Genomic DNA, 27,997 nt, shown 5'->3' with positions numbered 1-27,997 from the left:
AGTGTTAAGAACAAAAATCAACACTCCACTAAGGGAGAAAGAAGTAGAAGAGGTTCCAGTAAATCTAAGAAATCGGGGTTTCTACTCCTGCTCTTTCCTAATTCCTAAGAAAGATGGAGGTCTTTGTCCAGTCCTGGATCTGAAGAAGCTAAACCGATAGATCCAAAGGTTTCATATCAGAAAGTTAACTCTAGGATCCCTTATCCTCTCCTTGTCCCATCTAGATTGGTTTGCTGCTCTCTATCTCAAAGAACCGTACTTTCATATTTTGATAAGCCCATCACATGGGAAGTACCTTAATTTTGACATAGGTCATTTCCAACACAGGGTTCGCTTCTTTGACCTTTCTAGTGTACCCCAAGTATTTACAGAATGTCTATCTGTACTGGCAGCTTTTCTGAGAAGATGGGATTTTTATTTTACCGTAATTCAATGATTAGCTCCTAAAAGCAGCTGCCACAGATGAAATGAAGGGAGTCACTCAATTCACATGCTCTCCATTAGAAAGGTTGCGATTTTTGATAAATGAAAAGAAATCCCTATTGACATTTCTCACAAAATATCCTTTTCATAGGAGCACTTGACTCCAGAATGATGAGAGCTTACCTTCCAAAGGAGAATTCCTGAAGATGAAATCTACCATTCAGTCTCTACTTCAAAGTCCATCTCAGAATGTAAAGTTCTTCCTCTCCCTACTGGGTCTTATGGCGTCACCATATATGTTACCCCTTATGCAAGACTAAGAATGAGACCCTCCCCTTCAGCACTGATTGGCAAGAAACTTCAGACCTGCAGTACAGGATATGAATCTAATAGTTAACATTCCAACAAGCTTCTAGAAAGCTCTTTTGTTGTGGATGAACCAGGAACACGTACGGAGGGGCGTGATGGTCAGCCTTCCCTCTCCTTTCATGATCATTACAACAGATGCCTCTAAAACAGGATGGGGTGAGCACCTCAGCAATCATTTAACAAAAGTTCTCCGGAATCAGAAAGGTGACCCTCTGGCTATCTGTGTCCTGGAGTGAAGAACAACTCATTTGGCACTCAGATCTTTCCTCCCTTGGGTGCAAGGATCTGTGGTTCAAATGGCCATGGACACTATGACAGCCGTGTACTGTGTGAACAAACAGGGAGGAGCCCATTCCTCACAGCTCTGCGAGGAGGCTTTGGAGATGGATGTATTCTTCACCAGAATTGTCCAGTAGCTCTGCGTATGGCATGATCGCTCAACCAGTTAGCAGACCAATAAAGTAGAGACTCTTCCAGAATGCAAGAATGGTACTTCTTCAAGACTGTGATCCAGGACATTTTCTCTCTTTGGGGTGCTCCAAATATAGACCCGTTTGCCATAAAATTCAACACCAAATGCCATTGCTTTTGTTAAAAGGTGAGCAGATACTTCTGCTCTTGAATAGATGCATTCCTGCTCAGATGGGGTACAGATCTAATGTATGCTTTCCCACCATTCCCTTTAAGTGTGAAGGTTGTGAAGATGATCAGACAGGACTCAGCAAGGATTATATTTATCACCTCTGCATAGCCGAGACAACAGTGGTACATGGACTTGCTCCTTCTTTCCAAAGGGAACTGCAGATGCTTACCTGTGTCTCCAGACCTTCTGTTATAGCAGCACGGGAAAGTGTACCATCGTGATCCACTTTCATTGCATCTAACAGCATGGGCACTCGGGCTCTGACAGAATTAGAGAATGGTTCTCTATGGATGTACTTGTTTTACTTAACGCTAGAAGGTGATCTAGGAAATGTTACCATTTAAAATGGAAAAGATTTTCACTATGGGTATCTGTTAAGGATATTGATTCTGAGTCAGCTCCTATTCAATCCATATTAAAGTATTTGCTGTTTCTAAAGAATAAGGATGTATCTGTTACATCACACAGGGTACATTTAGCCGAAGTTGTGGCTTTTTATATACCAGTAGTCAATCTATATTCTTGCATGATATCGTTGAGGTTTCTGAAAGGCTGAATCGTTATCCCCTGTGAGACAGCCTGTTTCCTCATGAGATTTGGACTTAGTGCTATCACACCTCGTCTCCACCCTTCAAACTGTGTCTTCTTGCTGTCTATTACATCTTCTGACTAAACTGCATTTGTTATAGCGATAATGTCAGCCAGGAGGTTTAGTGCCCTTCATGCCTTAATGACTCACCTTCCAGTTACAATTTTTCATAAAGATGAAGTAGTTCTTCATCCGCACCAAAAATGCATACAAAAAATAATTTCTTATTTCCCTGTCAATCAATCCAGTACTCTTCAAGACCACATTCAAACAAGGGCAAGTCAAAGCTACACTGTTTGGGTGCTAAGACTGTTACATTTCTATTTCAATAGGACTACAGATTTTAGATGTTCATGCAAGCTCTTTGTTTTCTACATGGATGCCTGTAAATGAAATCCATTTCCACACAAACTGATGTCGGTGGGTCAGGCTGTGTAGAGTAGAAAAGGGATAACAGTGCCTCATGGGCTCCCTTGCTCTGCAGTGAGCACACGCCACAAGAGCAGTGGTTGCTTCTGTTGCGTGGTTCAAACAAGTCCCACTAACTGAAAATTGTAAAGCAGCCCCGTGGAGTTGAATACAATGTTTCCCAAGTGTTATGTGTTAGATAGATGTCCAGTTTGGTGGCTTGATACTGCCTTCCTTGTTCTAATTAGGACTCCTTATCCACCATGCATCTTTCAGTCTATACTGCTGACTACACTGTCCCAAGAATGGGAATTTGCAGAGGACACTCAGAGAAATGAAGGTAACTTACTTGTGGCCAAGATTCCTCGAGATGGACTCTGCATAGTCACACTCCTTCCCCTTCTTCCCCTCTTCTGCGGCGCTGTGAGTACTCATGGCTCTTCCCGTGGAAGGCACTGAGGCAGCAGCTGCTGCCATGTCCCCTTTTACAGCCTTATGCTCAGAAAGTGCTTGATCGCTGAGGGGAGGGGTAGGAGGGGGCACGTGAGAGCTCTGATAGGCACTACTAGCAGACGGCTGCACCATTCAACAGCTCCAGCTGATGCTTATCCCAAGAGTGGAAATGTGCAGAGTCCATCCCAAAGAACCTTGGTTACAAGTAAGTAACCTTCATTTACCTTTTGAACCGGAGCTGCCTAGCGAGGACTCTTCCCATAAGCAGCACAGACAGGAGGCAGGCATTGCTCATATATAAAGCACTTTATGAAGATGCATTTCCGCTTAATGTTTAAAAAAATAAAATAGAGAATCATCGCAAGGGGGCAGAGTCCAGGTTGTGTATTCAACCGTAACCTTTGCTTTGCCTGACTCCTGCTTAGCTGTGCAGCCTTAACATTGCTTTATTGTAACTTTTTGCGTTTAATTTCCTAATTTTTTTAAAGACAGAAGCTTTAAAAAAATAATAAAAAGGAGGGGGGAAGGAAAGAGGCCCAATTCTAAAACCGACTAGGAGCAGTCAACACAGATTCCCAGGTGTCTGCTAATACTGAAGACTAGATACGCATTTCCAGACCTGTGCGTGTCCATATCTATTTTAGCTATATTACACTCTGTGAGGGGGCCCTACTGTCAGCAGTGTTAAAACATTCCTGGGCAAAATTTTGATCTCACTTGTACCTGTGTAAAGCCAGACTGATCCCACTGAAGTCAATGGATTTACTCCAGATTTACAGCAGTGTAACTCTGAAAAGAATGTGACTCATATAACTTTCAAACGTCAAAACCAAATTTCCCTATACCTGGCTTAGCACTTTGATCTCAGTGAGATTTACAAAACAAGCTAGGCTTGAAGGAAATCAGTCCCGTAGCTTGAATGCGACAAACATTTATGTAATCAAATCAACTGCCTCCTATTACTCAGCTTTGAAATATGCTGACTTTCTGAGCTGTCTCTCATTGAGTGTGCACCTCCTGGCTTGATGAAAAATAGCTATTGCACGTGCTCAGTGCACAATTTTATTTAATTTACACTATTCTTTCCAAACCAGCTGAAGTGCCTACTCACTCCTAAGGACTGGATCCAATTTCAAGTGTCAAACTTTGGCCATTTTGGGTGTTCCAAGGTATGGTTAGAATTTTCAAAGCAACAAAAGTGTAGTTTTCCACACTTATAACTCAAATGCAGAAAAGGGATTTTAATCAAACTCTCTAGACAAACTTATCATCTGATAGGACACAAACAAGGAGGTTCAGCTCAGTGTCTCAGGTAAATTTCTCAGAAGTATCTTAGCATGTGAAAAAAGCAGGCTAGAATGGAAGCTGTTTTGCAACCTTAATGTACAGTTCTGCCCTCCTAATGCAGCCCCCTGTCCAGGGCCATCTAACTGCCCCCACACACAGGAGCTTCTGGGTACCAATATGCCCTCTTCCAGGACCAGCCAACTGCCCACATAATGCAGCTCCTCTAGGGATCAATATAACAACCCTCAAAATGCATCCCTTTGGGAACCACCTGACCTACCTTGAAGATGGCTGCCCATAAGCAAAGGAAACAACCAGAGAACAGGTAAATATACAGTTGGGTGTCACAGATGGGTCAGAGCAGGAGTCAGAAGCTAGGAAGCAGAAATCAGAGACCAAGTCAGGAGTCAAGCCAAGGGTTAGAATCAGGAGTCAAGCCAAGAAGGCGGTGTAGAAGCAGGATCTGAAACAAGTCAGGTGGTCAGGAAGGCAGAAATCAGGAACAGGGTAAGGCCCAGGAGTCAGGCAAGAGGCAGGATCCAATGTAGCAGCCAGTCAGGAATTCATCTAGTTGTTCACACAAATTCCTGTGCCTCCCAGCTTATATAGTGAGTCTGAGCTAATTGGAGAAGCCAGATGTCTCCTCCAGTTGGGAGCTTTGTGGGCGGTGCCTATGGTGAGCAAGGTTCTACCAGCCCATACTTGCTGCTGGTACTAGTAAGCTTCTGGGTGCTGGCTGTGGTCTGGGGACCTGCAGATCCAGGTTCAGGACCCATCATCCTTCACACTGGGGCAATTAATGATTCAGATCCAGCACAAGAAACTTCTAGTGTCCCTTGAGTGGCGTGTTAGCACAGGACCCATTCTGGGGTGCACCTGCACCAAAGCCTCTGGAAAGCTGTGACCATCGGGGCTGCCTACACACTATCTTATACTATCAAATGTTCTAGCAGAGGTTATATAGCCACATGGCCCACCGCTGCCCCTGCTCTTTCTAGCCACCACACAGCCAGGTTGGAACTTCCTTGCTCCCTTCCTAACACATAGGCCCTGTCTGCAGTGGTCTGTCATGCCTGCCTTTGTATTTCTAGTTAGTGCTTTAGAGGACATGAGAGAACCTGTTATTTGGGATCAGGTAATTCCCACTGCCCCATTCCCTTGTTGCTATGACCCTCACCAATGAGATGGTCTCAAAGAATGGCTCTCCTGGCTGATAGCATTTCAGGACAGGGGCATCTGATACAATGTGTGTCAGGGTGTCAAACGTTTGCTGGTGAGGAACTGCCCAGTTCTGCTCACCATCTTGCCTTGTGTATGCCTGTTGTATGGCCTCCGCTCCTGGACAGAACATTTCTCGTTCCTGTGAAGTGCTGTCTCCCTTTCATAGCAAGTGACGCTGACGTGTCTCTGAGTGCCTTGCTCTTGCTGGGCTCTGCTCTCCGCCCCACTGTTGTGAGCAAGTGTTGCACGTACATCACTTTTCCCTGTATGAGATAAAAAATTTTCTGGGATCAGTTTTACATTCTTGTCCCTGCCTAGCCGTAGAAAAGCTTGTAGTTTTCTCTCATGGTTTCATTCAGCTTCTGTACCATTGCTCCCTTCTCCTGCAATGGGGATATCATCTGCAGTTATTTTCAGCCTGGGCAGTCCTTCCAGCATTAGGGAGAGTTTCGCTGGAACGCCTCTGATGCTGGGCTTGTGCCCATCTGCTTGTACAGCCATCTATAGCCACCTAATGCTGTGGGTGTCAGCATGCTGGACTCTTATCCAGGCCTATGTGCCGTTCCTCACCTCACAGACCATGAAGATGCTGGGGTTGGAAAGTGCGGGCAAGATGTCATCAATTGTGGACAGTGGCTGCTGGTATCTTTTCAATGCCCAATCCAGTGGCTTTGGGCTCGGAGTCCCCTTTACCACCACCATGCTGCTTCCCCGGGCCATACTGGCCTCACCAGGTGCTGTGCTACCCCTGTTTGCAAACCGAGGTCCCTGGCTCCCACTGCCAGCTGCTGCACTGCAGAGGACACACTGCTCAGACGCTGCCACCGTGTTTTGTTCACAGAGAGAAATGCTGAATGCAGGTTACGTTGAACAAGTGGAACTTTGTTAAATCGCGTAGAATTGGAGGAGGGTGAGAGAAGGGAGATCAGAAAGAGCAAAGCCTGGAAAAACTCTCAGAGATTGAAAAGATTTAGATTGTTACTTTACAGAGGAGACAAATGAGGGGGGATTCAGTTAAAAGTATAAAAAATACTAAATGGTTTAGAGAAGAGAGACTGGGCACTTTGTTCTTGTCACATAGCACAAGAAAGGGCATGCAGTGAAATGAGAAGGTGGCAAGTTCATAATAGATAGATGAAGTACTTCTTCACAATGCATGATTAAACAGTGGAACTCATTGCCATCGTGTGCCTATTTTAAAAAGGCTCTTATGCCACCCTCATCACCATGGTCTCTGAGCACCTTCCAGCATGCTTTAAGCAACATGACTAACTCCTGTCACATGTGGCTGATTCTCTCTCATCCTTTCCCCAGGGAGAGAATTTGTGTGCAGTTGAGTGGGTTGTTTCGACAGCGTTTTGTTTCTCTGAGTTTTCCTTTTTTTTCTTTCTTTTCTTTCTTTTTTTCTTTATTGTGCATATCAGCTGTCAGTGAGGTCAAGAACTTAGTGAGGTTCCAAAATAGATTGGGCATTTCTATGGCTAACAAGATTAGCCATCGCCCGGGTAGCTATTTCTAACACGTGGCAGGAATGCATAACTCTGTGCTTTAGGGCTTAAAACTCTAATGATTAGAGATCATGATCAGATCTTCCTGGGGATCAGATTATCCCATATCTGCTATTGGGGAATTGTGATGAAGTGGGACTGTTCTTAATGTTTTCTCTGGATATTCTAGGGGTGCCTCAGTTTCCCCTGGGCAGTTCTTAAGTATCTAGGTGGTGGGATAAGCGTGTATGATTGTTGCAGAGCCCTAGAGGGCAGGTGTGTGCAGGGGTCTGGACACAGAGAATGGCCTGTTTCCTGGCAACTGATGGCCTGGCCCTTCCCCCCTGCAAGGTGAGAGCTAAAGGGTTGGAGAACAAAGGAATCAGGTGACCTCCTGGCCCGGGACAGGGACAAAGCCCAGAGGAGGAGGGGCTGGAGGGGGAGTCGGTTGGGGCTGGCTGGGGACATGGAGTGAAGGGCAGACGTGGTTGTCTGGCTCACTGTCCCCCAGAATGGACCCAGCTGAGGGGTCCTGTTCTCTGCACCTGCAAGCTCTGTGTTAGACCATGTTCCTGTCGTCTAATAAACCTCCATTTTACTGGCTGGCTGAGAGTCACAAAGTTGGGGGGCAGGACCCTCTGGCTTCCCGAGGAGCCCACCTGAGCGGACTCGCTGTAGGAAGTGCACGGAGGGGCAGAGGATGCTGAATGCTCCGAAGTCAGACCCAGGAAGGTGGAAGCTGTGTGAGCTTTGTGTCCTGCAGACAGTCTGCTCACAGAAAGGAGACTGCCCCAGAGTCCTGCCTGGCTTCATAGGGAGCAGTTCCAGAGCATCGCCCGGGGACTCCGTGACAGGGATTCTCAGACCTCCTCTGAAGCAGCTAATGCTGGCCACTGTTGGAGCCAGGCTACTGAACTCGATGGACCGCCGGTCTGATCCAGTGAGGCAATTCCTGTGTTCCTGTGTTGCTGAGGAGACTCCATTTTAGTTGTAGTTTTCTCAGGGCTGACAATGTCATGCACAAGGTGGTGGAAAACCAGGGAGATCTACAATGGGAAGGAGGGCCTGTTGGGCGCCAGCATGGTGGTGGCTGAGGTTAGCATAAGCCATTGTAATTAGTTGCCATATGCACCACGCCTTGGCCTGGTGGGGAAGTGTGGCCGGTTTTCTGCATGCCCTTTAATTTGGAAGGGTCAGTGAGCCTTTGTGGACAAGCCAGAATTGTGGACCTTTTGAGTTCCAGAGATCTGGGAGAGCTCAGACCACAGTCTGAATGTGCAGGAAAGGGACTAGACTGTGACACTCTCTATATCAACATCTCATCCAAAGAGCAGGTGTAGGATGTGACCAGCTGTGTAGGATGTGACCAGCCATGTAGGCAGGTGATGACCTGCCAGAATCCCAAGAAAGCAAGCAACTAAATAAGTTTGGGAGGTTTTGTGTCTGATGCCTTGTTGATGTGGATATAGGAGTCCCCCAAGGCAACCAGCTGAGGGTGGTTCGTCACCATGGGCACGGTCAGTGCCTTTATGAGCCATGAAGCCTTTGGCAGTCTGTACCTAAGAACTCAGTCAGCGTTAGCTGTGCTTCTGGTTTCCACTGTTAGGTGGCTGAATTTAAATGATTTGGTTTTACCTGTCTCTTTTGGATCTAAAGTTGGAGGAGAAGAATCCTGTTCCACCTGCCACCGTGCACTTTCTTGGCTTGTGATGGGCTAAGCAGCCTGGAGGCGACGAGGGGGGCTGGTCTGGGGCTCAGGGTGCCATCCTGCCAGGTCTCATAATGCAGGCTTTATTGTGAGCTTCACCAGTCATGACAGCATAGTCGGCTGTCTATGTGCTGACCACAAATCTTCACTGACCACCATCAATTTGTGTTCATGTGACTTTGTAGCACCTGCTGTGTGTATGTCTAGGCCATGGCTCTGAGCGGGGACTAGGCAGTAAATATCTGCCATAAGACATCCTATATCTGACATGTCTTTTTTCTCTTGGACCATTCCCAGTTTGGACTGTGATAAGTGATGAGCTGGGTTGAATCAAGGAGCCTTCTGAGTGGTGCTGGGTTTCTGGTTCTCAAATGCTGTGATTACAACAGACCCATTTGACACTCAGCTAGCTGAGTCCTTAGAGGAGAATGGTTATGGAGAATGGTAGGGGGAATAGTGGAAGGTTTTTGCCCTCTTCATGTTCAGCGTAGTCTTCAGTCTATGCAAGTAGGAGCTTCTCTCTAAGTATTCTTCCAGAGTCTTCGATTCTACCAATAGCCACTGGTCACCCTTGCTGCCAGCCACGCAAAGGCTGAGGCATGTGGGGGCTTTTGAACATTTTACTCTTTGTGTATTAAAAACAAAGTATTTCCTTCTATCAGTTTTAGATGTGTTGCCTTTCAGTGTCATTGTGTATCCCCTGGTTCTTGCGTTGTGAGAAAGGGTAAACAGGAGTGTCGGATCTACCCTCTCCAATTGGAGTGTTGGCCCACGGGGATTCCCCAAAGCTCACTCCCAGGAGAAGGGTGCAAGGCAATTAGAACGCCTTGGATGTAAGCACTGGTCCTCACCAGCTCCTCCACTAAGGGTGGAAATCATCAGGCACCTCTAGCCCCGTAATGATTCCTTGGCACGGGATCAGATGATCCCCCTTTCAGATCACTTTGCAGAAGGCCATTGAAGGACAAAGGATGGCCCGACATTCCCTGAAGGCAGCTCTTAACGCTTCAGATAAAGCAGCTCCATCTGTTGCTACTGCTGTTACCATGCAGAGAGCAGTGGCAAAGTCTTCCTGCAGACTTCCTGTCTGCGGAGAATACTTACTTTTGGAGGGCCCGGGGTTTTCAATTCCTGCATGGTTAGGCTTGGTTCAACTTTTTGATCTTTGGGAGTTTATCAGGCATTCTTCAGGAAGCATCCTGACAGTAGGGTACATCCTTCCAATGTCAGAGACAGTCCCAGCCGCTTCCATCTACAAACCAACAGAGAAACCTCACGGACATTTACCTATTATGGGCAGAAAGATCTAAATCTCAGACAGAAAACAGTGACTTCTCCTTCCACTTCTCCTTCTCCTTCTCCTTCTCATCATTTGTGAAAGAGAATATTGGAAAGCCTCAGACTGGTTCCGTGAATTTCTTCATCTTTCCTCTCCCTTTTGAAAACTGTTGGCGGCATGCAGTGAATGGGTTTTGCAGATCACCCAGAGATGCTTTTTTCCATTCAGTTCTGCCCCAAACCAGTCCCTTTCCCCTCGCTTTTCAGGGATAACTCTTGTGAGTGAAAGTGTTCTGAGACTCAGTCACCACCCTCCTTCAGGTGGGGAGGAGCAGAAGTGAGACCTCAGCCCAACAGAATCAGGGAGGAGGATTACTGTGCCCATTATTGCCCCAGTTCGGAGATGCCAGGATGCCTCATCACCTTCTGGACCTAAGAGGACAACCCCTTCCCTAAATCCAAAGCACTGGTCTCAGCTCACCCTTACCTTTGCTACAGCGAGATCACTATAACGACAAAGTTCTACATTTGGTCTTCCCATTGCACCAAGTTTTCATGCCAGATCACATGAGAAGGCAGGGGATTTGCATCTCCCCATACCTCAGCAATTGGTTGGTACAGGTTGTACATCACAAAGAGTGCATGTCCTCACCTAGACCTGAAACCTTTGCAACTGGCAGCATGGTTAATGCAATCTTGATGTGAGGAGTTGAGGATTACTTATTGCAGGTATGAAAGCACCTGCTGGAGAGTAAAAAAAACAGCGACTAGAGAGTCTTACTAAGCAAACTGGTTAAAAGCTCAGCACCCCAGTCTTGGCATCTGTCCCTAACATCCTGGATTATTTGTTACTTTTGAAGAAATCTGGATTGAGCCTCTTGAGTCCATTGATAGGACACAACTGTGTCAGCTCACCAGGATTCTGGTCAAGGAACCTGTGTTTGGACACCCTGCTGTAAAATGATTCTTAAACAGGTTAGCCAGGCTGTTCCCAGCTATATGGAATTCAGTTCCCTCATGACTTTTACACTGAGTTTTCACTAAACTGATGCTCCTTTGCAACCTTTAGGAGGCTGGCTCCTACAGGCCCTTTTCTTCCCCCTGCATTGAAGTCAGTCGAAATCACTCCTATCCTGTGGTGGGAGAATCAGGCCCTATCTTACTTGTTTCCAAAGACTGCATTCCTCATACCAATAGCATTGGCCTCAAGAGCCTGCTAACTCCAAGCCTTAATGGCTAGCCACATGGCCCCCCACTCACTCCTGGCACACGGTATTCCCTGAGGATGAAGGTAGCAGAGCTCATTCTCCCTGGCCTAAAACAGCTCTGCCTCACGTCTGCAAAACATTTCTATGGTGGAGATAGGTAGGGGTGCCACCTGGAACTCGACCCATTCCCTTACATGGCATCAGTCTCGTGGCCTGGCCTCCAGGTCTGCTACCAATTTGGGAGAGCAATCCTGCAATCACTTTTGAATGACTCTTCTTCTCCCATCCTCCTCACTGGGGATTTGGGACTGCCTGTCAACCTCCCCAGAGCATGGATGTGTGCCGACAATGCTCGGCTCAGAACGTACGTTTATCCACCAGTAACTGTAGCTCTTTGAGTAACTCCCCAGCCCAGATCTCCACCCACCACTTTGTTGGAGCGTCTCCTAGATTCAAAGTGGAAGGAACTGAGAGGTGGGAACCACTGTGCCTTTTGAAAGGCTGAGTAGAACTGGCCAAAATTGTTTGGCAAATTATTTATTTGTCAAAAATGCAGTTCTTGGTCAACTAAAACTCTTCAAGAATTCAGGTTCAATTCAGCAGATACTTCCAGCTGGAAAAAAAATTGGGGGGAGAAATCCTGGCAAAGTGGAAACATATTTATTTTGAAATGACGTTTTGTTTAGTAAATTAGCTAGATTTGATGAGAAAAACTCAACAGAAGCAAACAAAAGACTCAAAAATGAAACATTACATTTTGAGTCGAACACAACATTTCATTCAACTCTAAACTATTTTATTTATGTATTTGTTTGTTTATTTATTGGGGGGGTTGTTTTGGCAAGAAAAACTGGAAAATTGTCATTTGGGGTTAACATGAAATGAATATTTTTTTTAATTTTTCTATTCGGCCACTGAACTAAAAACTCAGTTATTTGCCCAACTCTAGTGTTGAGGGAGTGTGGTGGGGGGGCCCCCAATGGTCACAGCTCTCCAGAAGCTCCAGCCCATGGTGCTTTGCACAGAGATGTCCCAGTCTGCTCTGATACCCCCAGGGGCAGGTGAGTAACTGCTCTTTCCAACTATGAAGCCAAAGCCAGAATGACCCAGGCAGCAACAGAGAGAGGGGAAGGGTAACATGTCACGCAACATCAGAAAGAGCCAGACAGCGGCTGAGACGGAAGCGAGGCACTGTCTGAGAGCCCCAGGCCATTAATTCTGCCTTTCCACTGGATTGGCTGCAGGCCTGCGCAGCCTCCCATCCGTATGGCTGGGTTAGAGGCTGCTTCATCCACGTCACATAAAGGTGCGTCTGCCTCTCAAAGAAGATTGGGTAGTGAAGGAAGCACCGTGGCCTAGCTACGCCCACCCTCGCTCCAGCCTTTAGCATTTCACCCCAGGATTAGCTGTTGTGTTTTGTGTCCATGGAGCACAGAAACAGAGCCATGGGGTGACTTCAGTCCCCTCTCTGATTCCAGTCCCACATGCACCCTTGTATCTGCCCCACTCCCCATTAGTGACCTGGCCCAGCTTTTAGTGGAATGGGAACATCTGACGAGAACTGACAGTCAGCTCTGTTCTTGTGACTATTCCCTGAGCCTCTCCCTGGGGCACCCAAACAGGTATCGGTGCACTGGACAGCCAGTCTTCAGTCCCAGGATGTTAGTGTTTCAGTTTAAATACACTCTTTAATGCTTACACAAATTCTTCTGATCCCAAGGTTGATCCAGGATAGAGGCGGCTGGTTTTCTACCCCCAGCACCAAGTCCTGCCTCCACCCAGCCAGATATCATATGCTGTCACTCACTCCCCACCCACTGCAGCAGGAGGCAGAGAACTACCCCGTGGTGCTAAACAGCTGGTATTGCATTGCATTGCACCCATTCTATCTGGTGGGCCGCGCTCTGTGATATTGGGATATCCAGACCCAAGCCAGTGGGTCCGAGGACCTGGATGAGGGATGCCTCAACCCATACCAGTGACACTCAACCTACCCAGCCTGGGGCTACCTGGACCCCCCCTGTGGGGCTGAGCTACCTGGCCTGGGGCTACCTGGACCCATGCCAGTGGCGCCAAGCTAGCCAACATGGGGATACCAGAATCTGAGCCAGTGAGGCCTTGCTTCTCTGCTCAGGGACCCTCAAACCAGAGTCCATCTGCCATGATTTCCTTCACAGGAACATTCAGAGCAATGCCACATTGATCCACAGTGGGTGAGAGGAGCCTGTACCTTTGGCAATGCGAGAACTGGCCTTTCCTAGCCAGTCTGGCGGAGAGCCTGGGATGTGTACACTGAGAGAAGTGAACCTTCTCTGGTTCCACCCACCCACCACCAATAGCCACCTAGGGGGAGGGAGGGAATAAACACAAGCAGAAAAGAAGACGTTCTTCAAGGAAGAGGCCTTGACTGTAGCACATAGGGTAGCCCTCAGTGGCACGTAAACCTCACAGCTTCTAAAGGAGCAGGGGGCACACTCAGCCTTCTCCAGCCATGCCCCTCTCTCATGCACACACATGTGCCTGGGTCAGCATTACCCACACGGAAGATCTCACACCCTGCATTAATGGGCCAAGAGAAACAGTCAAAACACCTTGTACCCCGTGTCCTGCAATGCCACCTGCGCCCCAATACTTAGCTCTCACACCTCCCCTGTGGTGACACACACTCTGCTCAATACCGCCTCACTGTACGGCAGCTTTACTCCCATTCACACCCCATGATGCGATATGAGCCCAGCTGGGTCCATCTTGTTCCAGGCTTGGCTCTGCCCTCTGTGATGGGAGAATGCGCTCAGGAGGTTTCCATTACTTTCTGATAGCATAGTGGGACGTAATGTCAAAGGCGGATTCACAGTGTTAGCAGGAGGAAGCTGCGGAGATGACAGGCAGTGTAGTGAGGAGGCTCAAGTTGTCTCAGCCTGTGAGGATGGTGTAAAGCGGGAGTCCGGTTAAGAAGCTGCTGCAGCTCTGCATGTGTATGTAGGGAATGTCAGGGCCTCCCTGGTGCATCTCCGTGGGCGTCAAGAGTTGGTGCATCTGGGCTGTGTTTGACCCGGATGTGGATTCTCGCACACACCTCTGAGGCTTCCTCCAGAATCTGGCCATCAGGGCTTTCCCGAGAATCTTGGCTAAAACACTCCAGGCTTGATGCCACCCCAAGAACAGCATTCCCTTGGCCACTACACAGAACCCTTCCTCCTGTCCCAGACTGACGCTGTTCTCCAGCGGCTGGCTGCTCCCCCCATGTATACTGTATCTGTATGTTCTTGTGTCTCGGGAGCTCCACCTCACCCCTACCCTTTGCTCTCTCTCTCTCTCTCTCTCCCTCTCCCTCCCTGTATCTCTCTTTCCACAGACTTTTCAGTAGTTTAGGAGAACTCAGCACCATTTCCCAGCGGAGCTCCGGAACCACCTACACAGTTCGACCTGGCAGCCGCTACCCTGTAACCCGGCGTACTCCCAGTCCAGTGAAGCCTGCCCTGGATAGGACAGACCCTCTCAGCACCGTGCGGCCCTATGGATTGACACCTCCCACCATCCTCAAATCTTCCAGCCTCTCCATCCCGCATGAGCCCAAGGAGGTGCGCTTTGTGGTGCGGAGCGTGAGTGCCCGGAGCCGCTCCCCATCCCCCTCACCCTCTCCTGGGGCCCCCCTGCACACTCTGCACCCACCGCGGCCCTTCATGCAGAAACCCGTCCACCTGTGGAACAAATACGATGTAGGGGACTGGCTGGAAAGCATCAATTTGGTGGAGCATCGAGACAAGTTTGAGGACAATGAGATTGAGGGCACGCACTTACCTGCCCTCACCAAGGAGGACTTTGTGGAGTTGGGGGTGACACGTGTGGGGCACCGCATGAACATTGAGCGAGCACTCAAAGAGCTGGTAGACAGTTGACCATCCTAGGCAGTGCTGGCCTCTTCCAGAGCCAACTAATGGGGGGGAGGGGGGCGTTTCTACTAGATGAATAAAACCAATTTGATTCTCTTTCTATTCTGACCACTGCACTGAAGGGCGAAGAGCTGAGGAGCGCCCACTCACTCCATACACCCAGAGCCCCAGGTGTGCACAAACACACACGGACACGCACACGCACACACACACAAACACATGCTCAGCCCCCCCCCACTCAACCCTGCACCAGCCAACACCGCCTTTGGGAAAAGGAATGTTGCATGAAATACACCCTCTTTTCTGTTCTTCTAAAGGGTCAGGCCTGCATAGCGCTTGATGTGCCTTTCCCCAGGGGCGCTGCTGGTGGCAGGAGGGCAGCGGGCCATGCCTGGCTGGCCCGTGCTCCCAGTCTGCGGGAGAACCTTGCTCACCTGCATGGAGCAGGCTGTGGAATGTATTCTGATCAAAGGGCTGTGGAGAGCAGGGGGAGAGGCCGGTGTTAGTGGTGCAAATTAGGAACCAGAGCTCAGTTTAGGGTGATGGGGCTGTCAGCTAATGAGGCTCAGCTGTGTTGCAATGGTCGTCTGGTGACCCAGGAATTGAACTGATCTGTATGTGATACAAGGTGGGCGCTTGTCTGAATGTCAGTTGCGTCCCTGTTCCCTGAGCTGGGGCAACCAGAGGCCTAGGCTCTGTCCTGCCACGCTGCTGCTCAGCCGTCCCGCGAGAGTGGCTGGCTGGTAGGCAGGTCGGGGTCCTCTGTGACCAGCAGGGCAGGCGGCTGTGAGACGCCCGGAGGAGCTGCTGAATAGCATGGTCGTGGTGATGGGAGACTTGGAGGGGCCAAGGGGAGAGGGCAGTGCTGGCCTTCACGCGGCCCCTGACGCCAGCTCCAAGACAGGTGAGGGCAGGCAGGCAGCGAGGTGCAGGTCCCTAGGCCCCGCAGGGCAGGGGGAGGCAGCGTGTTTCCCATGTGGGCAAAGCCTGTGCTGGCATGTGGGCGCCTGGCACTATTGGTGGGCTCCAGCTCAGACAGGCCCTAGCGGCCGCTGCAGCACGAAGGGCCATTCTGATTCCATGGCCAAGAGGCACAGTCGGGGCTGCCCCGCAGGGAGAACCAGATCGGCTGCCTCTAGCCAATCGCTGCTTCTGCCTGGGGAGCCCCTTCGCTCTGGGCTCCTTCAGCAGCTTCCGCCCCGAAGCGGAGCAAGCCTGTTGCCATGCAAACAAGAAAATGGTGATGGCCTTGCCAAGAAAGCCGAGCCTTTGGACTCTGTGTTCCTCTGCCCTGTTGCCCTGGGCTGCCCTGGTGAGAGAGGAAGTGAAGCCGCATGGATCGAAGCATGTTTGGGGGATGTCCAAGGGAGGCTGGTGGGGAATCAAGCAGAAAATGCTTTGCCAACGTTCAAAGGGGGTGCGGGGTGGGGGGAGTCTTCTTTTGCCTCTTGGTTTGGGGTCTTGTTTCCAAGGGGGACACATTGATGGCTAATATATAATCTCCATGCGTTTATGTAGAGCAGCTGATGATCAACAAGAGATGATGCTAAACTCCAGGATTCCCATGCCATCCTAGTCATCCTTATTTTGCATCTTTTTAATCAGCTCTATATTTGAAACGAGAAGAGAACAAATATCTATATATCTATATCTGTAGCACCTGAGTTTGTTCGCATTTGACTAAATCTCTGTATCTCTAGACTTACCGAGCTGCTCCCTTTCCCTGGGACACTCACGACTTGGCGAGTTTTTAGTGACTGACTGAACGAATGTTAAAGTCTTCTAAAGAATCTCCATCTCCTTTCGGACCCTCAGTATTTTAAAGATTTAGAAACACAGAATAAAACGTGGGCCTGGGCCATGCCAGGTCTCCCATTCCCAGAGCGAGCTGAACGAAGCTGCAGTTTCCCCGACACGGCCGCAGTCCTGGGGTGCCCGGTGCAGCAGGTCCCTCCCCGCCTCCCCTCCTGAGGAAGAGGCATTGTCGTCCCGCCGCATGTGCGGCAGGGGTCTGAGTGCAGGGAGGCTAGGGGCCCACACCCAGCCAGCAGGGCAAGGAGGCGGGCGCCCTTCGGCTGCTCCGCAGGACGTGAGGGTCAGGAGTGAGGCCGCGGAGGGGAACAAAGAAGGGCTCTGTCAGGACAGAGACTGGGAGGTGGAAGGAAATGCGCCCCTCCCCGTTCCAGGGCTGGGCAGGGCAGCTCTCCAAGTCCCCTGTCTCTGAGGCCTGGTGTGTGGCTAGGCAGGAGGAAGGCCTGCTGGGAGGAGATGCTCAATCTGGGCAAAGGGCTTGGTTGCAGGGGCAGTGTCCCTCCTGGTCTGGGGGATGGTTTGGCTTTTTCACCAGTCAGCTGTAGGAGAGTAATAATAGCCCCTGGCACCCCCGCCACGGGCCCACCTGGCCCCCAGCGGCCCTGGGGGGAGCAGCGTTCCTTTGTAACGCTGGGACGAGCCCAGGAGGTGCTCCCAGGTGTGGTTGGAGCCAGCGAGATCTGCGGCTCACTCCTTGGCTAGTGCTTGTCCCTTCCCTGCTAGCGCACTGAGTTGTATCAGGTCTCATGTCTGCCACCACGCCCTCCAGCTCCCTTCAGGCATGAGAGCATGCAAGGGGGGTGAGTAAATTACAAAGAAAGAAAATACGCAGGGAGGGGACTGTCCTGCAGGGCCACCCCAGCGTGGCCTGCAAATGTCACGCACTGGCTTTTCACCTGTCTTTGATCTCTCACTCATATGCTCAGCCCCCAGTTTCTAGGCGCCCCATCTGGGGTGGGGTGGGGCTCAGCCCTTGCCCCCTTGGGGGACTGGTGTGCCCGAAAGGCCAAGTGCCCCTGTGAAGGCATTAACGCTTCTGGTGCTAGAGGGAAGGACAACGAGGTTCCTCTCCGACCTTCACACATCTCGGAACCTTACAGCCATCAGCTGGGGCAGCCCCACTGTGTGCTGGGGAGGGGGCTTGGGGAGCGAGCTCCCCACATACTCTGAGGGTGCTGTCTCCCTTCCCTGAGCTGTCACTCGTGCGCTGGGCTCAGAGGAGCAAACCCAGCCCTGTCAATTGCACCAGTTCACCCCATGCTGCATCTGGGAGCTGGCAACGTGGGGCAGCGCCATGGGGAAGGGACAGAGGGGGGCTGGGCATCTATAGCCAGATTAGTCTGGAAAGTAAACCCTGCTGTGCACCCTGTATGGACCCCAAACACTCACTGGCTAATCCCATGCCCTGACCCAGATGCAACCCCAATCACCCCATTTCCCCGGGGCCCCACAGCGCCTACCCCAGCCCGAGCCCATAGCACAGCCGTCCCAGCACAGCAGCCCTGCGAAAGCCACCGTCCCAGCACTCCTTAAGTGCCCAGCCCCACGTCCCAGCCACCAGCCCCATGTCCCAGCCACTAGCTTCACGTCCCAGCCCCACATCCCAGCCACCAGCCCTTTGTACCCAGCCCCACGTCCCATCCACCAGCCTCACATCCCAGCCACCAGCCCTTCGTACCCAGCCCCACATCCCAGCCACCAGCCCCACGTCCCAGCCACCTGCCCCAGGTCCCAGCCACCAGCCCTTTGTACCCAGCCCCACGTCCCCACACGCGTTACTCCTGTACCCATCCCTGGTCACATATTCCAATACACGCTACCCACACACCATAGCCGCAGCCCCACACACTGTATCTCCCAGAATAAATCTCCAGACACTGCATTTGCACTCCCCTGCCCCATATCCCCAAACATACCCAACCTCTATCCCCATACACCGTATCCCAGCCCCCAAGCCCCAAACACAGTGCCCCCAACCCCCTAGCCCCGTACGCTACCCCAGCACTGTATCCCCATACACTGTACCCCAACCCCTATCCCCATACACCATACCCCAGCCCCCTAGCCCCATACACCGTACCCCCAACCCCCTATCCCCATATACTGTACCCCCCAATCCTCATACACCATGCCCTATCCCCATACATCATACTCCCCCAACCCCATCCCCATATACCATAGCCCCCCCATACATGACATCTAGCCCCATGCCCAACTCATCTACACCCCTTCCCAATCCCTCCCCCCGTACTCCGTGCCCCCCCAAGTCATTGTCACAGGTGATATCACACACAGGATCCAGGCCCATACGCAGCCCCCTCCATGCTGTCAACATCCAGCCCCACTCATCAGCAACTGCCGCGGCGCCCTGCAGCCTGCACCAGGCAAAAGCCCACTTCATGCGGCAACTGTCCTCACCCCTCTCACCAGAGCCCCTTGCTCATCTTTTGCCCAGGACTCAACAGCGAGACTCGGTGGGATCCCATCATTCACGCCAGTGCAGACCAAGTGCTACCAGACAGGCTTTCCCATTCGAGCCCTGCCCCTTCGCCCAGCACCTCAGCTCCCATGCTGGGCCTCACTGCCGTTCACCCCACACACCCCAGCGTCCGGCACACCCACCCCTGGCCCCAGCACTTTGCCCTGAGATGCAGCCTCCACCCGGCGGTCCCAGCAGCTCCTCAGGCTGGCAGCAGGCCCCTGCAGGCAGCCGTGATCCCCAGGCCTGCTGAACAGCGAGCCGGAAAAGCAAACTTTCCTCTTTGGGGTGGTTCATACACTTCTCCCACCTGTCTTTGCAAGCCCCATCTTGGATCTCTGGGCCCCGCGTGGCAGCGTGAAGGCCTTGTCTGGCTCTTGGGCGCCTGAGGGGTGAGTTGCAGCATTACGGGTTGTGTTAGCCTGAGTGCAGGCTGAATTCGAGTTCATGCTCTTGAACTCTGGGTCTTTGTCCCTTCCGCAGCTGTTTCTGGGGCAAACCTGTCGAGACCCTGCCTGCACCCTGCCTCCTGTCTTGGGAGGCCACAAGCCTGCAGACCGTACCTTGTCTGCAGCATGTTCCGCCGGGGCCAGGGAAAGCTGGGGACCTTCGGCCCCTTTCCCACACGCCCTCCCGCATGGCGTTGTTGTCCCACGGGAGGGCTGGGAATGGCAGAAGCAGTGCTTCTCAGCCTCCATCCCACAAAGCAGCTGCAGCCGTACCTGTGTTAGCAAACACTGCGTGATCTCCTGACACCAGACGGTCAGTCCTGGGGACACCACGGCGAGGCCCAGGCACGCATAACACAAGCGAAAGCAACGTCCAACCAAAGTGGCTCAACTCTTTCCTGCGCTGGAAACGTCTCTGGCCAACCAGGGCCTACCCGGCTCGATCAGCCAACAGCCCATTTCCCTGCCCACCCAGTACCTGCAGCCTGTCAGCGACTGGCCCACCTGAAAGGCTCTTCCCCTCTTATGGGTCACCCTCCCCTTCCAGGACAAGATTGGCTGGTTCCTCTTATTACCCTCCCTCCTGCCCGCTGCCCCCATGACTGCAGTCAGCTCTGTGGTACGGACACAGCACCCTCCCAGTATGCGCGCGACGCCCCAATGGCACGTGCCTTTGATGAGACGCCGCAGAGGTCTGGTGACGTCTCTACAGCCGCTGGCGGAGGAGACCTCCCTGCCTGCTGCATCGGGGCCTGGCAAGGAACTCACCTGTCAGGCTGCAGGGTGACCAGCTGGGCTGCGTTTCTCTTGAGATGAGCATTAATTGCCAAAGGCAATTGCTGGTGATGATGCTTAACCTAAGGCAGTGACAGGCTGAGGCAAATTCCACAGCTCTGCTTCCTTCTTCCTCGCGGCAGACAACAGACTCTCGTTTTGTATCAGTCCGCGACAGCGTCAGAGCCCCGGTTCTGGTGAACACAGGACTGTTGCGGGAGGGTCTTGGCTGCCCAGTGAAAGCCTTGGGCATGCTGAGGTCTGCACAGAGCCTTGGTTGTCTCACAGTTTCATTGACATCTTGGGGCATAGCATCCCATAGTTCTGCAACATTTGCCCCGGGCTCAGTCTTGAGAGCCCCATCTGTGGTCTGCTGGCTGTGACGAATGTCTCGCGCATTCGTCGCACCCACAGAAGTCCAGTTCGGAGCTGCCCACCTTCCCAGGTTGCACAACGTCCTGCTGGCCCCCAGTGGCCTTGTCCCATGGTCATTTTGAGACTCCCCTTGGCACAAGTGTAACTTGCCAGTTACCGCAGCTGCTGTGCCAGACCCTTGTGTTCTCAGCTGAAGCAAAGGGGATTTTTTCCATGTGTAGATAGCACTTTCCTGACTTTATACCTATCCTAGCTGCATTGGCATCGCTGTTCCCACCGTCTCCAGACAGAGAGGAACAGCTCATTCTGAAAAGCCATTGGGGGGAGGCCGCGTGACCCAGGAAAAGGGAGCCAACCATGACACGTTAGCGTCAGGGTCATGTCGCGAACAAATGCGCCCATCTGGCAGGACATCCCGCGCGGCTCGGGATTTGACGTGCTGAGGTGACTGTGATGTCTCATGGCTTCTCAATGCCTTTTGGTAGCTTCTATATAAACTGAGGGCAACGTTTTTGTTTTGGGGTTGGTTTTTTTTAAAGGTGTCGATTTTTTTTTTTTTTGGTCCAGACTAAATTCATTAATTTTTTGTTCTTCATGCTCTTCTCTTTGTATTTCTAGACATTAAAACAAGGAAGACTCAAAATCCTAAACACTTTGCCCCTGATGGTTAAAAGCTTTTCCAGCTACAACCTCATGGAACTGGAAACAAAGTGTGGGTTCATTGTCCAGCCTCACATGCACACATGCCCCTACCTACACACGCACATGCACACACCCTGTTCTTTCACCCAGACAAACTCACCTGTGGGTTTTTGGTTTGGTTTGGTTTGGTTTTTTAAATTTTACAGGGTCAGTTTGACTTCACACCTTATTTTGTATGGATTTTCGGAGATTTCTCCTGCTCCAGAGTCATGGAGGTGTGGCCCATGCACCTCCTTCCCCTCAACGTTGTGATACACACACCCCACAGAGATCTATGTTTCTTATATTATTATTAATTATTATTATTATTATTATATTATTATTATTATGTAATAAATTTATAAGAAACCTTTTGTTGTGTTCTGGGCTGCAGCTTTGCTCTTCCTGGCTTGGGACCAGGGTGAGCAGATTGGGGAGCAGCACCCCCGGACAGTGAGTCTGTGGGCATCTGTTTGCACCTTATGACATGCCCAGTCCATGGGGCTGGCTCTGCGCGTGGGGGTAGAACAGTGACACTCAGACCTCAGGAGTTCAGGAGCCAAATGAACCATCAGCATTCCCCGAAGAGCCGCAGGGGTGGGAGTTCGGTGATAGTGCTGCAGAGTCACCTTGAACCCATATGGCAGGAAATGCCGTTTATCTCGGTCATTCTCACAGCATCCTGACTGGCCAGTCGCTCAGCCTGGTACGCATTCACACAGCGCTTTAACGTCCTGTGCTGCCAAGAGCCCCAGGAGAGATGTTAACGAACCGCTCGCGGCTCCCGCACTGCAGGCTGAGGCTCTCACTGGGGCAGAATCAACACTCAACCAATACGGGCACAAAGCCAGCCCCACCCTGCCCCCCGCCCAACCCCCTGCAGTAAATCCCCGGCAGGCTACAGCGCTTTCTCGCCCGCACGCTGGCCAGCCACAGTCCATCGGCCTGACACCAAGGCCAGGCTGGATCACAGCTTCCCACACCACACTCGAAAGGCTCCCAAATGTGGGCTTTGCTGGGCTGTGGGATGGCATGAAATCCAGGACCAGGGGGCCCTGGGCTGGGACTGTTCGATCCCTGGCTTGGAGCTCAGCCTTCGGGTGAGGACAGACAGCAAGAGCATGCCCAGACAAGCAGACGGGGGTGTGAGCCTGGGACTTCTGACCCAGTCCCTGGAGGTGGTGTACATGGACTGGCCTAAGGAAGGGGCTGGGCCTGCTGTCATCAGCCCAGCACAGTGCAGCAGCAGGGCCCCCCCGTGCTCGGCCAGGTGACCTCTATGCAGTGCGCGTGGCCCCAGGGAAAGATCCAGGAGTTTGGGGAGGGCTCCACATTGGCGAGGCAGGAGAGGTTTCCCCAGGCAGCTGACCCATGCCCCACAGTCCCTAGCTCGGCGCCTGCACTCCAGGAGCAGAGAGGGTGTCCACATGACCCTCAGGGTCAGCTGGGGGCATTGCCCGCATTCTCCGCCAGGGTCAGTCACAGCCACTGGGCAGTTCCCCTTCCTGCCAGCAGCACCAGTGCCTGGGCTGCACTGGGCTTCAGCCCCCACCCCCAGCGTTCAGCCAGCCTCCCTGCTTGGCCAAGCATGGGGGGACCAAGGAAATGGCACAGGGCAGCCAGGACCCAAAGGAGCTGCAGGACTTAGTGTCAGATGCCCAGTTCAGGAACTGGAGCCGAGACCCCTCAGGCGTGTCCCACAAAGGCACCTGCTGGCTGGACCGGAGGGAGCCCTTGTGGGCGGAGGGGGGAATGCCCAGCAAACCCTGCCTAGGGACAAGAGTGGGGCTGGGGGAGCCACCCCATCCACCCCAGCAGTGGCTGCAAACCAGTCACCAGCCCTTGTGTCTAGCTGCCGCAGCAGAAGCCAAATGCCTCAGCAAGGTACCTGGTCTCCGCCTGCCGTGACCAGGGTGGCCATGTCACTGCCCTCCCCAGGCCTTACCGAGGGTCAGAGCCTGGTGGAGCCAAGGACACCAGGCTCCTCACCCAGCTTTCACCAGTCATGTGGGCCAACGGCTGCTGAACGAGGCCGAGCCTCCACCAGGGAAACACTGCCTGCCACATGCCCCTCCTGCCCTGACGTGGGGGCCACAGCACCAGCCTCGCAGTAGCCAGCTTCGTGCCTATGGCTGCAAGTTCAGTGCAGGCCTGGGAGCTCAGGCAAGATCTTGGAGGCAGTGCGTGGGGGGCCTGTACCCATGGCTCCTACACTAGGCCACCTGGGGATTCACACATTCACAGACCCTCATCTTGGGGCTGAAAGACCCCAGATGGCTCAGCCAGGGCTCGGCCACACACACACACTGGGATGGGGCTTAGTCACAAACGAATTGTGGCAATGGAAGCAGGCGTGCTCACGCTGCAGCATTGCTGCTGTGCGCTGGAGGGCGATGCTCAAAGCACCAGGGCCTGTGAGTGCCCAGAGAGCTTCTGGCTAGGTTCCCATGCAGCTGGGCCTAGCCTTGCACAGTGCTAAGCATGAGCTGGCAGAGCAAGGGCACAGCAAGTGAGCCAGGCTGGCTGCCCTGGCTGGGCAAAGAGATGTGTTCAGACCAACCTGAGAAAATGTACCCAGAGCTGGTGGCCCGGGGACCGTAATCAGGCTGACTGAGGCATTTCAGAGACAAAACGGCCATAAGCCCCCACCCAGTGTAAATTTGGAGCCAGGCCTCTGACTCCAGCTGAGTGACGCTGGTTTTACAGAGAGAAGTGACTGCGAGCAAGCTCCGGCCCGTCGGGTGCAACTCCCTCCTGCAGACATGGCTCTGCAGGGCTCCAAGGGGCCAGTGGGGCTGGAGTCCAGGGCAGGAGCAGGCGGGAATACAACACGGGCTAGCTGTGCTGGTAGTTGCATGGCCACGCATGTGGCCACCTTGCCATATGTGTAGTTTGCATGTGGCCAGCTCACCAAGGGAACCAGCATGCTCTGTGGATGGTGCCTGGCCTTGTCTCCACCCACCAAGATGTGGGAGGGCCAAGGCCCAACCCCGGCGGGACCCTGCAGGAAACAGCCGCACTGGCGGATGAGCCCCCATGTGAAGTGACACTGTGAGATCTGTCACGGACTCGCAGGCCCCGTGCTCGCTCAGCTCCGTACGGGCCCCTTCAGTGTGACAGCCCTTCTCGGGGCAGGGCACGCTCTCTCGGGGGGTTAAGCCGTGGGCCCCGCCACCGCCCCTGAGCCGTCAGCACGCCTGTCTCCTGTCTCCTACCGCAGGTGGGGTTGCCAGGGCTCCGGTTTTCGTCCGGCACGCCCAGTCAAACAGGGGCCCTCGTGGCGCCGGCCAGCACCGCAGCATTCTGGTCGGCTGTGCTAAGGTGCGGCTCCTAGGCGGGGCGGTGGGGGGGGGGGGGGGGGGGGCTGTCCACTGGGCTCCGTGCACTGCCCCCGCCCTGAGCACCAGCTCCACACTCCCATTGGCCGGGAACCGCGGCCAATGGGAGCTGCGGGGGGGGGGGGCGGTGCCTGCAGGCGAGAGCAGCACACTGAGCCTCCTGCCCCCCCCGCCCCGCCTGCCTCGAGCTGGACCTGCTGCTGGCCGCTTCCAGGATGCGGCACAGTGCCAGGACAGATAGGAAGCCTGCCTTAGCCCTGCTGCGCTGCTGACCGGGAGCTCATGCCCAAACCTCCTGCCCCAGCCCTGAGCACCCCCTAAACCCGGAGCCCTCTCCTGCACCCCAAACCCCTCATCCCCAGCCGAACCCCCAGTTAGTGCCCACAGCCCTCCCGCAACGCCAACCCCCTCCCCCAGCTCAGTGAAAGTGAGTGAGGGTGGGGGAGAGCGAACCACTGAGGGAGGTGGAATGTAGTGGGGGGGCAGGGCCTCGGGGAAGGGGTGGGGCAGGGGGCAGGGCTACAGGGAAGGGGTGGGGCTAGACCGTTGACAACCCTCGCCGTGGGCCCCCTCAGGGAGTCCCCTGGCTCTGGACCCCCGGGGCCTCCACTCCCCGAGGGAATAATGCAACCCTGATCTCTAGACTGGAGTGACTCTCGGGCAGCATAAAACAGGAAGGTTTATTGAGCATCTCAACCGAGCCTAGGAAACTCTCTGGGCCCTTGGCCCTAGCAACCCTCAGTCAGTACATCTAGGTCTCTCCTGCATCCAGGTGGGCTCTGGCTGCTCTCTCACCCCAGTCCAGCCACTCCCTCTTTCCAGCCAATCATCCTAGATCATCTCCCCCAACAGTTTCTCCCCTGTCCTTTGTCTTCGGTCCCAGGCAAACAGGTTGTCTGGGCCTCCTCTCTTCCATCCTTTGTTCCCCACTGGCTGGAACCAGCTGGTCAGTCCTCTCCCCTCAGCCCTTTGTCCTCCCACTGGCCAGAACCGGCTGAGGGCCAAGCTGGGGTGGGCCTCTCGGTCACCAGGTCACCGGTCGCTAGGGTTCCCCATCTCCAGGCACTTGTCTGGGATCCCAGCTGCTAAGCGAGGTCATGCCTGGTCTCCTGCAACAACAAATTTCCTCTCCCACCCCCTTGTTACACACACAGCAAACGGGGAAACTGAGCCCCACACAATGGTCATGCCAAGCCCTCGGAAAATCCCCCACTGTCAAGCCCCATTTGCTGTGCCATGTTGGGCTTTGCTCAGTGACAGCTGGGAACTGGTCTAGGGAGACCGGTGCGGCATGGGGGGTGCGAGTCAGGAAGGCCGTGGGGCAGCAGGCCTGCATGGCATAAGGTTTGGGCTCTGTGCCGGCTGCTGAGGGGCCCCCACCGTCAGACCAGGGGTGCGTGGGCAGCCTGGTGCAGGCCCTGCAGAGGGGAACAGCCCAAGGGGCCAAGCCAGGGACGTCTGTAACCCTGCATGTGTGGTGGGCTGCCTGTGAGGGGGGTACAGGGGGAGACCCTGCTAGATACACCCCTGCCCCGACCCGGACAGGCTGGGCTAGGCAGGGCCTGAGCAGGCGGCCCCTTGCCAATGGGCCAGTTACCCACCCGCTAGCTGCCATCCCTTTAGGCTGTGCCTGCTGGGCTCTCCTACAGCTCAGCGGGCCGGGCTGCCCCGGGGCGTGGCGTGACGCTGGAGACCCAGCAGCGTGCCCGGCCAGCTGCCAGGCCCGCCCCACGGAGCTGTGCGCTGAGAGGGCTGCAGCTTGCGCCCCCCACCCCCAGCATGGCTTTGGCACCAGCGTGTACCTGTTGCACCAGAGCTAGTGAAAAATGGCCTCTGGCCTTTTGCCTACTGTCCACTAGCCGTGCGCCCAGCAGGCCTGCGGCTCCACCCCCGCGCTCGGGCTCCCCCAGGGCCAGCCAGTGCCGCCGCGTGGCGAGGGGGATCGCGAAGGTGGGGCCCGGCTCTGGCTGCACGCGGACGGATGCCTGGCGTAGCTGGGGCCCCGATGTGACAGGAACCCAAAGGCCCAGCTCAGCGTGGGCCTGATCCCCAGCACCAAAGCCCGGTGTCCCTGGCCTCAGGGCAGCCTCAGCCTGGAACCTGGGCCCTGACTGCATCCGGCAGCTGCTCTTCGTAGCGTTCGCAAAAAGAACAGGAGGACGTGTGGCACCATGGAGACTAATCCATTTATTTGAGCATCAGCTTTCGTGAGCTACCGCTCACTTCATCAGATGCATTCAGCCGTAGCTCACGAAAGCTGATGCTCAAATAAATGGGTTAGTCTCTAAGGTGCCACAAGTCCTCCTGTTCTTTTTGCGGATACAGACTAACACGGCGGCTCCTCTGAAACCTTCGTATCGTTGTTAAAACAGCGGCTACCTCCCGCCCCAGAGGTGGCTGCATTTCAGGGGTGGTCGGGCGGGTTGACCGGCGTGAACTAGAGGGAGGAGCCTAGTCTGCCTGCGCGTGTACACCCCTTCAGAGGGCCTGAGACAGGACCCCTGGCTGTGCCCCCTCCCCCCGGCGCCCCCGAACGGCTGAGCACACGCTGGGCTGCACAGCCCGGCTCTGGGGCAGCTGACAGACGGGCCCAGCCCTCGGGGTCACACAAGCATATCTTTATTTCTTGAAAGACCCGCCAGGCGGCGGCCGTGAGGGGGAGAATCGTGACCCGGGGTTTTGTACACATCACAGACGCTCCGGAGGCCCGGGGGGCTCGAGTCGTGGGGCCGGCGTACGCAGAGCGGCGTGGGGCTATGGGTGCGAAGCGAGCACTGGGCGGAGAGACACGCGGGCTGGCAAGCCACAGGCACAGCAGCGGGGCAGGGAGAGCCGGGCAGAGGAGCTGGGCGCTCGCCCAGAGGGGCCTGACGGCAGCTGCAGGAGCTCAGCTCACAGGCCCTATGGCCCCAGCCGCCCCGGGGCTCCAGCCAGAGCTGGCTTCGTAGCCACGGGCTCGTGACGTGGGCTCTTGGGGTGTCTGTTGTAACCGCCCGAGCTGCTCCGGTGGTGGTGCAGGATGGGGGGCCACGAACCAGCCCCCCCGCTCCCTGGTGGCCCCTGCACAGGTGCAAAGCCCCTCCTGCACCCCAGCCCCCAGGCTGCCCCGGAGAGCTCAGACC

At 53.8% G+C, this 27,997-nt stretch overlaps 1 protein-coding gene across 8 annotated transcripts in view; it reads left to right on the top strand.

Moving 5' to 3' along the window:
• Positions 1–21,911, top strand: part of SHANK3 (SH3 and multiple ankyrin repeat domains 3) — a 675,575-nt gene extending 653,664 nt beyond the window's left edge. For 3 of the 8 annotated variants that reach the window (XM_075124628.1, XM_048820302.2, XM_075124627.1), the window contains one exon: positions 14,430–21,911. In XM_075124628.1, the coding sequence (XP_074980729.1) occupies positions 14,430–14,973 (544 nt within the window). In that variant the 3' untranslated portion in view covers positions 14,974–21,911. Of the gene's footprint in view, positions 1–574; positions 1,926–14,429 lie in introns of those variants that run through there. The other 5 variants (XM_075124632.1, XM_075124630.1, XR_012666651.1 and 2 more) reach the window with 4 other exon arrangements.
• Positions 21,912–27,997: the final 6,086 nt, after the last annotated feature.

The sequence above is a fragment of the Caretta caretta genome, chromosome 1 (genome assembly GCF_965140235.1).
Source record: "Caretta caretta isolate rCarCar2 chromosome 1, rCarCar1.hap1, whole genome shotgun sequence".
NCBI classification, from domain to species: Eukaryota; Metazoa; Chordata; order Testudines; family Cheloniidae; genus Caretta; species Caretta caretta.
This window is presented reverse-complemented; position numbering and strand designations above follow the sequence as displayed.